An 11,927-nucleotide genomic window follows, 5' to 3' on the forward strand; every position below is an offset into this window, starting at 1 on the left:
AACTTTCGAATTTTCAAGACCCAGAGCTTCAAAATGAGCTCAATTATAATTTTCTTTTTAACTTTCAATCATTAAAAAAATCTAAATTCCAAAAATTAATCTATTAGTTTTCGATATTTTGGTTTTTCTGGAATTCCAGATTTTCAATTCTCAATTTTTTAGAAACTTTTTCATTTTTTGAAATTTTTTGAAGTCTGGATTTTGGAATGATTTTCTTATTCGTGAATTTATAAATTTGTCAAGTTCAGATTTTTAAGATTTTCTAAATTTCAGGATTTCTGCTTTTCAAATTCTAGATTTTTCGGTTTTTTCGAATATATTCTGAACCCCAAAAAAAAATTATAATTTCCCAAAATTCGTTATTAAAATCTGGAAAATCCCAAAAATGTTTAAAAATTCAGCAATTTTCGAAAAAATCCAAATTTTCAAAAATTCTGAAAATCCGAAAAAATCCTAAGAAAATCAGAAATTCCTAGATTCTGAAATTAATAACTTTAAAATAAAGTTAAAACTCAAAAATCCCAAAAAATGAATTACTGAATTTCTGAAATTCAGAAATTCAGAAATTCTGAAATTCAGAAATTCTGAAATTCTGAAATTCTAAGATTCTGAGATTCTGAGATTTTGAGATTCTGAAATTCTGAGATTCTAAGTTCAGATTTTTAAGATTTTCTAAATTTCAGGATTTCTGATTTTCAAATTCTAGATTTTTCGGATTTTTCGAATTTATTCTGAACCCCAAAAAAAAATTATAATTTCCCAAAATTCGTTATTAAAATCTGGAAAATCCCAAAAATGTTTAAAAATTCAGCAATTTTCGAAAAAATCCAAATTTTCGAGAATTCTGAAAATCCGAAAAAATCCTAAATATCCTTAAAAAATCAGAAATTCCTAAAATCTGAAATTAAGAACTTTAAAATAAAGTTAAAACTCAAAAATCCCAAAAAATGAATTTTCCAAAAAAATTGAAGATGTTCCGTTTTTTGAACGCTTTAAAGATGACTATTTTCCACTCTTTTGGGAATATCTACATTTTCAAATTTCCAAATTTCCGGTACAGTATAATTGACCCGCATTCCGCAAAACCCATTTTTCCCACGCAAAATTTCAAATTGCCGCCTCCTCGGTGCTGCCCACCTAAACCATGACAAATCAATGTGTTCTGTGTGTAGGTGTCAGTTGAACTGACGAATTTCGATTTCTTTGAAGAAATATCAAAAGAAGAAAACGAAGAAGACGTCAGAGAACACGACGTCTTCTTTTTCTTCTTCTTCTTGACTTTTTTCGGAGTGTCAATTTTGCAGGAAACGAAAAACAATGGAAGAAAAAACAAACAAAAAAATAGGCATCAATCAAGATGGAAAAGTGTAAACTATTGTGTTTTTTCATAATCATTAAAGGGGGACTCCGACCAAAAATTTTTATTGCATTACAATGTGTTAAAAGTTATCTATTTTCCGAATATTATTGCGAAAAAATTCAAAAAAAATCCGAAATTCCCAAAAAACGGCGTTGAAAAGGAAGAAAATTTTAAAAAAAAGGTGCCGCCGGGGGACGAGGATTTTCAGTGAGAAACCTAGGCCACGGCAGCGGGTGCCTTTCCTACGTGGCAAATTTTTCGGATTTTTTTCAATTTCATGTCCGGCAGGTAAAAAAAACGTAAAAAACCACTGTCGGCGACTGAAAAAAAGGCTGTCAGGTGCCGTGGCTTAGTTTTCTCACTGAAAATCCTCGTCCCCCGGCGGCACTTTTTTTAAAATTTTCTTCCTTTTCAAGGCGTTTTTCGGAGATTTCAGATTTTTTTTGAATTTTTTCGCAATAATATTTGAAGAACAGATAACTTTTAACACATTTTAATGCAATAAAAATTTTTGGTCGGAGTCCCCCTTTAATTGGATATCATTAAAAATTGAAACAATTGGTTTTTTTCGGAAATTTGAAAAATCAGGAGAAGCTTCAATTCGGAACAATCCAAAGTCTCAATGTTCAGAATTTTCGAAAATCAGAAATCTGAAAAATTCGAAATCTCGAAAATTACAAAAATAGAAAATTTTGAATTTCGAAAAAGTTGGAAAACCAGGAAATTGGAAATTTAGAAATTCCAAAAATTCGAAAACAAATTTGGGAACTCAAAAATCCGATTTCCAGAAAATCTGTATTCTGAAAAAAAATCTGAATAACCAGGAAAATTCGATTCTGAGTTTCTGAGATTCTGATTTTCTGAGATTCTGAGATTCTGAAGTTCTGAGATGCTGAGATTCTAAGATTCTGCAATTCTGAGATTCTGAAATTCTGAGATTCTGAGATTCTGAGATACTGAGATTCTGAAATTCTGCAATTCTGAGATTCTGAGTTTCTGAGATTCTGAGATTTTCAGATTCTGAGATTCTGAGATTCTGAGTTTCTGAGATTCTGAGATTCTGAAATTCTGCAATTCTGAGATTCTGAGTTTCTGAGATTCTGAGATTTTCAGATTCTGAGATTCTGAGATTCTGAGTTTCTGAGATTCTGAGATTCTGAGATTCTGAGATTCTGAGATTCTGAGATTCTGAAATTCTGAGATTCTGAGATTATGAGATTCTGAAATTCTGAGATTCTGAAATTCTGAGATTCTGAGGTTCTGAAATTCTGAGATTCTGAGATTATGAGATTCTGAGATTCTGAGATTCTGAGATTCTGAGATTCTGAGATTCTGAGATTATGAGATTCTGAAATTCTGAGATTCTGAAATTCTGAGATTCTGAGTTTCTGAGATTCTGAGATCCTGAGATTCTGAGATCCTGAGATTCTGAGATTCTGAGATTCTGAGTTTCTGAGATTCTGAGATTCTGAAATTCTGCAATTCTGAGATTCTGAGTTTCTGAGATTTTCAGATTCTGAGATTCTGAGATTCTGCAATTCTGAGTTTCTGAGATTCTGAGATTTTCAGATTCTGAGATTCTGAGATTCTGAGTTTCTGAGATTCTGAGATTCTGAGATTCTGAGATTCTGAGATTCTGAGATTCTGAAATTCTGAGATTCTGAGATTATGAGATTCTGAAATTCTGAGATTCTGAAATTCTGAGATTCTGAGGTTCTGAAATTCTGAGATTCTGAGATTATGAGATTCTGAGATTCTGAGATTCTGAGATTCTGAAATTCTGAGATTCTGAGATTATGAGATTCTGAAATTCTGAGATTCTGAAATTCTGAGATTCTGAGTTTCTGAGATTCTGAGATCCTGAGATTCTGAGATTCTGAGATTCTGAGTTTCTGAGATTCTGAGATTCTGAAATTCTGCAATTCTGAGATTCTGAGTTTCTGAGATTTTCAGATTCTGAGATTCTGAGATTCTGAGTTTCTGAGATTCTGAGATTCTGAGATTATGAGATTCTGAGATTCTGAGATTCTGAGATTCTGAAATTCTGAGATTCTGAGATTATGAGATTCTGAAATTCTGAGATTCTGAAATTCTGAGATTCTGAGATTATAAGATTCTGAGATTCTGAGATTCTTAGATTCTGAGATTCTGAGATTCTAAGATTCTGAGAAATTCTGAAAAGGTCTAAAAATCTTAATTTGTTAATTTTGAAAGTCTGAAATTTTGAAATTCAGTAATTCAGAAATTCAGGAATCCTGAAAATCTGAAAATCTAAATTCTGAAAAAATCCTGAATTTCTGAAATTTCAGGTAATCCTAAACATCCAGAAAATCTGATTTCTGTAATTTCAAAATCTGAAATTCCGAATTCCCCTAAATTTCTGGAAAACGAAAATCTAAATATTTAAATGTTTTTTGTTTAAAAAAGTTCTGTCCGGATTACTGTAGTTTTGGTTTATTTTTCCTGAAAAAAAAACCGTTCCGATCACTATTCCCAGAACACCAAATAAACAAATCCCGGCGAACAAAACTAGAATATCCATTTCCTGAAAAAACCGAACTTTCTCTTTTTTTTCCGTTTCCTCTTTTTTCTCCAGATGAAGATCTGGAGGTGTTCCTCTCGCCCCCCACAAACTTGTCATAATTTATTTTTAAACCGCCAAAATGATGTATATCTTATTCCTCTTCTTCTTCTTCTTCTCCTTTTCAAAATACAAACACACATATCCCTTTTACTACATTTAAGCTCCGCCCACTTTTCCGTCCATTCTCTGTCGAAGTCTCTCTATCTCTCTTCCTTGTCTTGACCATCTTGTCTTTTTCGAAAAAAGAGGAAGTGGGCGGAGCCTAGACGAGCCATATAAAATGGAAAACGGAAACTACGGAAATTCGAAAAAGAAATCTGATGAAAATGACGCAGAACGTCTTGATTCTACCCATCATCGCTATTCTTTCGCTGACTGTGAATGCGGATTCCGGTGCCGCGAGGTCCAGGTTGGTTTTTATCGAAAATGGGGGCTTGGGTTAGATTTAGGAGATTTTGCGCTTTAAAATGAGTATAAACATGACGATGTTTGAGAAATTTTGATTTTCGAAAAAAAAATTTTTTTTTGAAATTTTTTTTTTTTTGAAAACGCTGTCTAAGTTTTTTTTGGGCGCGTTCTACATTTTTATAAATTGAAAATTTCAATTAGCCCGGTTTCGAGCTTCAAAATGAGTATAAACAAGACCATATTTGCAAATATTTATTTTTGAAAAATTTTCGTGGTGGGACCCAAAACATTTTTTTTTCTCCAATCTTGGTCATGTTTATACTCATTTTGAAGCTCTTTTTATGACAAACGCAAATCTGCATTTATTTTTTGATTCGGGCAAAAACTAAGAAAGTTATACCGTTTCTAAAAGCGCGAGAGTCAGAGAAACCAGACACACTGCGTCTCTAACCCCAATTCTCCATGTATACCGATTCTAGGCATGTTTATACTCATTTTAAAGCTCTCAACGAGTTAAGTTCAACTTCGCTCTTATTTTTCGATTTGGACATAATCTTCAAAAGTTATGAGCATTTTAACCTTTGCCAAAAGTTTACAAATACATCCCTTGTATTCTTCGTCTTATCACCAGTGTCCATGTAACCTGGTACACGGCTAATAGCAATGTATTACTGTCCATTAAAGAAACCGAAACCAATTGATATCAATAGGAACAAGACAAAAACCGGTTTTCGTCCCCGAGAACCTTCTTTGAACTTTTTTGGCTTTTTTTTTCCTAAAATTTCGAAATTTTGCAGATGTTGGACATCCGGAAACGGTCGACCGGCTCAATGGTGGTCCGAGGGCGCGGAGATTACACGTGGCAAATTTTTCTACGAATGCCGACGGGGACAACTGGAGCCACTGGGATGTCTGAGCAATGTGGAGCAAAAAGTTCGAATTGGGTCCACATTCCAACAAGACGGATATGAGTTTACCTGTCAGCTGGGTGAGTGGGATTTTTGGAAATTCGAATTTGACGGGTTTTCAGCTTCAAAATGAGCCCAAACATGGAAATTTCCCAAAAAAACAAAGTTTCAGATTTTTTTTCTGAAATTTTATAGCTTTCAGAATACCGTTATGTTTAGGCTCATTTTGAAGCTAGAAACATGCATTTTTCGAAATTTATAATTAAAATTCAAATTTGGGAAGTTTTAAGCTTTAAAATGAATCTAAACATGACAATATTTCAAAAAAAAATATTTTCTGAATTTTCAAAATTTTCCAAATACATCCGTGTTTAGGCTCATTTTGAAGCTAAAAACATGCATTTTTTGAAATTCAAAATTCAAATTCAAACTTGGAAGGTTTTAAGCTTGAAAATGAGTCTAAACATGGCTAGAAATTTTCAAAAAAAATTTAAATTTTCAAAAAAAAAAAACGTTTTCTGAAATTTCAAATTTTTAAAATACGGCCGTGTTTAGGCTTATTTTGTAGCTGGAAGTCTCTATTTTTAATTTTAAGTGTCAGATTTGATTTCCCGAAAATTGGAGCTTTGAAATGAGCCTAAACACGGCCACATTTCGAAAAAAATTCTTAAAATTTTCAGGAAACTTAATTTTACATCCGATACATCCGTGTTTAGGCTCATTTTGAAGCTAGAAACATGAATTTTTTGAAACTTTAGTTTGAAATTCAGATTGAGGAGATCTTAAGCTTCAAAATGAGCCTGAACATGACGATATTTCGAAAAAAAATTCTTACAATTTTCAGAAAACTAATTTTTTTTTCGAAAAATTTCAAAATTCGCAAAGTATAGCCTTGTTTAAGCTCGTTTTAAAGCTAGCCGTGTGTATTTTTACAATTTGAGCCTCAAATTTAATTTTCTCAGATTAATAGCTTCAAAATGAGTCTAAACGAGGCTATATGTTTCAAAAAATTGGAAATTTCAGAAAAAAAAATCTGTCTGAAAATTTTGAAAAACTTTTTCTCTCAAATATAGTCTTGTTTGAGCTCATTTTGAAGCTGAAATCTTGTATTTTCAGTTTTTGAAAAAATCTGATATTTCAAATTTTTAAAATACGGCCGTGTTTAGGCTTATTTTAAAGCTGGAAATCTCTATTTTTTAATTTTAAGTGTCAAACTTAATTTCCCTGAAATTAGAGCATTGAAATGAGCCTAAACATGAAGATGTTTTGGAAAAAAAATGTTTGATCCCAAAAAAAATTTTTTTGAAGATCAATTTTTTCGAAGTTGGGCAACTTTTTTTCCAATTCTCCCCAACTTTATTTTTCTTCAAAAAACTCTTAGTATCATCCAATCAGATTCATCTTATCAGATCATCTTCTCGAAAGCAAAAAACGAAAATCAAATCTTCTCTCTTTTTTACGATTTCTCTATTTTTTAGGAAGCGACGGTTACATTGAATTCGGCTACAGCGCATGTGTTGGACAAGATGGACGTACTTATCAGAAGGGAGAAACTTGGACGGATGCCAAGGTGAGAGAGAGAGAGAGAGAGAGAGAGAAGTTGTGAAAGTTGCAAAAAAAAGATAAATGACTTCCGGTGGTCATGTTTGTAAAACAACTATAACTTTTTGGAATTTTGATATTTTTCGACAAACTAAAATGGAAATTGTAGATCTTGAAAAGTGCTACAAAATAATATACAACTCTAACGCATTCAAAGTCACCAATGTTGAGAAGGAGTCACCTAAACAAGGCAAGCAGTAAACCTGCCTAATTGCTAGGATCACTATATTTCAATAGCTTGTAACTTTCTTCAAACTAAAAATTATTAAACAATGTAATTTGTAAATTGTAGGTCTTGAAAAGGACTACAAAATTGTATACAACACATAATACTAAAACTCGAATCTTCGCTTTCTGGCGAGTTGCTAAAAATGACCCCCTCCCCCCACCCCCCAGAGCGTGGGGTTGCGTCACACAGTCGTGTAGGCTTGTAACTTTCTTCAAACCTGAAATTTTTGGACAAACTAAATTGGAAATTATAGATCTTTGAAAGTTCTACAAAACGATATAAAACCCATTAAACTGTTGGTGATGTTTAAGATTCCAAATCGATCGAAACCCATTTGACCTAATTTTCACCTTTCACTGCCTAGACTACATCATCTAATTAGGAGTGTTGCCAAAAAAGGAACTGAAAACATTTTGTTTTTTTTTTGAAATCTCCAAACAAATCATAATTTGTCTGTGCCAAGAGGACACAATTTCTGACTTGAGATCATAAAAAATCTAGATTTTTTTTGAGTTCTAGAAACTTCTTGGGATCTTTCAATGTGTAAATTTAAAGGCACATAACTCGGCTCATTTTTGTCCATTTTGAAATCTGAAAACATTTTTGGAATGCTCATGTTTTGGGCTTTTGAACAGTGTACAATTCATACATAACCTCTCTAAAAAAGTCTTGAGCTTGGGCGACTTAGGTGTGATCCTTATAATTAGGCTGTTAGGCAGTTTAGGTGCATTTTTCTCGGAGGTGGTAATTTCAAATTGTTTGAAATTTTATATCATTTTGTAGAACTATTTAAGATTTACAATTTCCAATTTAGACTGTTTACAAATTTTGAGTTTGAAGAAAGTTACAGTAACTTGAATTTGAGCGACTTGTTTGGAGCCTCATTAAAAGAGCACCATCTAGCTTTAAAGTCGCATAACTCGGCTCATTTTTGTCTGAGTTGAATTTTAAAAACAGATTTGGAATTCTTAAAATTCAAGGTTTTGAATGATATAAAATTTATATTTGGATTCTGTAAAAAGTGCAAGTTACGCCGTTGTGAACATCCATAGTCAAAAATTGACGTCGAAATTCTATGTAACTTTAAAGGCGCATAACTCGGCTCATTTTAGTGCGCTTCAAAATCCGCAAACTGATTCAGAATTCTCACGTCTTCAACTTTGAAACAATTAACAAATTGTTTCAGAACACCTACTACTACCGCTGCCGTGACGACGGACGCGTCGTGAAGACGACCATCGAGGGATGCATCGCGCACGACAAACAACGCAGAGTTCCACTCGGCGAAACCGACGATTTCAACGGATACACGTGAGTTAATCTGTCCTACAACTTTATCAGTAGCTTATCACCTTTTCTTATTTTTGCCGACACGGCGGCGTCGGCCAGAAGACGTGTAAATGATAGGTGACAGATGGTCGATTTTGAAGGCCACCCAGGCCATTCAGAGAACGGATGGTCTTGCGATATTTAGTGTAAAGACTAAAGAATGAGAGGGGCAAAAAAAGAGAGAAAACGGTTTGGATCAAAGTGATGATGATAGGGACAGATGGAAAGTGACAGATTAGTTTGGATCTTTAGTTCTAGTGATAAGCGGGGGGTGCCTATTTGGTTTAAATTGGTTTAGAGCCTATAAGTCACTTCAAACTCAAGATTTTTGAGCGGTTTAAATTGGAAATTGTAGTTTTGGAAAAGTTCTACAAAATGAAATAAAAATCTCAATGTAGTAATCAAAGTTATAGCTTGCCTGATCTTCGCGACATATGTTATAGAATGTCGCTCTTTAAGTGTTAGTCGCGTTATAAGCCTGTAACTTCTTTCAAACTCAATATTTTGAAACAAATCAAATTGGAAAATGTAGATCTTGAGAAGTTCTATAAAATGATACATAGCACATAATACAAAACTTTAAGTTACCGCTTGCTTGTCTGCTGCTAAAAGTGATATCCCTATAATTTCCATCATTTCGAATATCTTCAAAACACGAAAAAAGTGCAGACTCTTCTATCACTTCCGGCCTTTCCCATATCTACCGTATCCTTTCTTTCATTTCTTATATCTCTCCTAATCCCATAAAATCCAGTTTTTTCCAAAGTTTTCGTCGAAATTCACACATTTTACAACTTTTCGCGTAAAGATAACAAAAATCGAGGTCGTTTGTTCGGGAAAAGTACAAATCTTTTATGATCTCGCGGGGATCAAAAGATTTGTCTGGCGCCAAAAAAAAAAGAAGATCGAACTTTGGATTTTTCAGGATTTTGGGACCGTAAAGCCAACTGAATCAGATGGGTCCTAACCTGGCGGGATTTCGACATATTTCAAAATTAAGAATCCTGGTTTTAAATTCAGCAAACTGTTAGCTTACTATTTTCGCGGCGGAACCCAAAAAAAAATGCATTTTGTAGCTCCCAAATTTTCCTATCATATCCATTTTATTTCATGGAAAAATTAAAATTCTGAAGGAAGTTATGGGTCCACCTGTTTTTGACCCGTTTTTGGGTCGTTTTTGGTCCGTTTGTAGTCCGTTCGGCCTGCAGTCGAGCTAGAATCATTTTATATCATAATTTTTGAAATCCTCGTTTTGAGAGCTTCAAAATGAGTATAATCATGATCTACTTTCCTTGATGTTCAAATTTTGGACCCCTCATGCGCCTTTAAAGTCAAATTTCGATTTTAAAGGAACCTAGTCATGTTTATACTTATTTTGAAGCTCTTTTCATGCCCAGTTCAAATCCAAAAACATTTTTTAATGTGGACAAAAACTAAGAAAGTTATGCCATTTCTAAAGGCGCACTGCGTCTCTAGCCTCCAAAAACTTCAAATCGATGTATCTCGGCTTATAGACGGCCTGGAAGTATGATTTTTTGACGAATTTGTAGGATTTTTAATGATCTTTCAAACAAACATGTGTTTCAGATACAAATGCCAACAAAAAACTTCTGGAGTCGTCCAAATGTGCAGTGTCGGATGTATTCATAACGGACAAAAGTACACCATCGGACAACAGTACAAGGTATACGGTAGTTTTTTTTAATCTATCTAATAATCATTTCCGGTTCCTCTAATCATCAGTGAACACATAATTCTTTTTTCTTTTTTTTTCTCGAACTTTCTAGCCAACCGGCGACGCCCAATTTTTGCAGAGAAGAAGAACTGTGTTCAAAAAACCAGTATTTCGATGATTTTGGATCATTTTGGAATTGAGAGATAGATAGCGAAAAGATGATATTGTCATAGATACGGAACTAATTAATAGCAGAAAAAAAAAGATGAAAAGATAACGAAAAAACTCTGTTTTGGAAAAAAAACTTTTTTTTGAATGCGTCCTAACTTTGCGGAATTTCAGCCAATTTGACAAATAACAATATTTTTGAATTCAGCAGATTGTTAGCTTCAAAATGAGTATAAACAAGGCTATGGGAAAAAAAATTTTTTTTGACTTTCTTTTGGAATTTTATGTGATGAGTTCTAACTTGGCGGGATTTCGTCACATTCGAAACATTTTAACATTTTTGAATTCAACAGATTGTTAGCTTCAAAATGAGTATAAACAAGACCATATTTTGAAAAAAAAATGTTTTTATTTAATTTTCGTGGCGGGACCCAAAAAAATATTTTTTCTCCAAACCTATTCATGTTTATACTCATTTTCAAGCTCTCAACCTCCTAAATTCAAACCCACAATTATTTTTAAAAATGGAACCAAGAAAGTTATGTCATTTCCAAAGGCGCGAGAGTCAGAGAAACCAGACACACTGCGTCTCTAACCCCAATTCTCAATGTAAACCGATTCTAGTCATGATTATACTCATTTTAAAGCTCTCAACGAGTTAAGTTCAACTTCGCTCTTATTTTTCGATTTGGACTCAAGTCTAAAACTAGTTCTTGATTAGGATGTAAAGTTAAAAAATTATGATCGAATGAAAATTTGTCTCTCAAAACTCAACATTTTCCAGGACGGAGACTACGTATTCTATTGCAAACTTCAAGGCGGAAAGTGCACGAAACAATGTATTGGATGTGTTGACGCCAACGGACAAAACATCTACGATGGACAGCGATACAAGAGAGATGAGACCACTTATCAGTGCGAGGTGAGCCTTATCACTGATATGATTTTTTTTTTCAGCAATAAAGGAAAGCTTTAATTCTCAAGCTACTTGAAATTTGATAAATTTTGAGCCAAAAACCAATCAAATCGGAGAACGGGGAGCCGAGATATAGCCATTTGAAGTTTGGGAAGGCTAGAGACGCAGTGTGTCTCGTCGTCTGGCGTCTTTAACCTTCGAATTCCCTATCAACTTGTTCCTCATGATATTCTACACATTTTTGTCCAAAAACCAACTTTTTAGCTCATCTAGGAGCCGAGATACAGCGATTTTTAAGCCTTGAAAGGCTCTCTAGGTCACAAATGATACGAGAGCCTTTTTATAGGCCAGGAGAGCCCGAAAAATGGGTTTTCTTTTCTGGAAAACACGGCCACCAAATTTTCTGGCCGAATTAGCACCTTTAGGAGCGATTTTTCCGAGTTCTTGGCTCTAAAAATTGATGGCCTAAGGTTCCAAAAAAAAAACTCGGCCAACCTCTATTTCTTCCAGGACGGCCTCTACGAGTGCATCCTGTGCGCGTGCTGCTCCACCTCTTGCCCATCCTACTGGTGGAACGCCGACAAGTACCTCGGACCCGCCGTCCTCATGCAGGCCTACCGTTGGGTCATCGACTCGAGAGACGACTATGCACAGGAACGTCTTCACCGCATGCACGACTCGTTCTCGGCGTTCAAGTGTCATACCATCATGAATTGCACCAAGACTTGTCCAAAAGTGAGTTTTTGGG

The 11,927-nt window shown here is 34.3% G+C and overlaps 1 protein-coding gene across 1 annotated transcript in view; it reads left to right on the forward strand.

The window, feature by feature from the left end:
* Nucleotides 1-4,270: 4,270 nt before the first annotated feature.
* CBG00873 overlaps nt 4,271-11,927 on the forward strand; it is a gene marked incomplete at both ends in the record, with an annotated part of 8,315 nt that continues 658 nt past the window's right edge. The window contains 7 exons of the mRNA XM_045241702.1: nt 4,271-4,353; nt 5,150-5,340; nt 6,739-6,830; nt 8,278-8,402; nt 10,008-10,104; nt 11,048-11,185; nt 11,690-11,914. Coding sequence (XP_045091720.1) covers nt 4,271-4,353; nt 5,150-5,340; nt 6,739-6,830; nt 8,278-8,402; nt 10,008-10,104; nt 11,048-11,185; nt 11,690-11,914 — 951 coding nt within the window. The remainder of the gene's footprint in view (nt 4,354-5,149; nt 5,341-6,738; nt 6,831-8,277; nt 8,403-10,007; nt 10,105-11,047; nt 11,186-11,689; nt 11,915-11,927) is intronic.

The sequence above is a fragment of the Caenorhabditis briggsae genome, assembly GCF_000004555.2.
Source record: "Caenorhabditis briggsae complete genome, chrII, whole genome shotgun sequence".
In the NCBI taxonomy this organism is placed as follows: Eukaryota; Metazoa; Nematoda; class Chromadorea; order Rhabditida; family Rhabditidae; genus Caenorhabditis; species Caenorhabditis briggsae.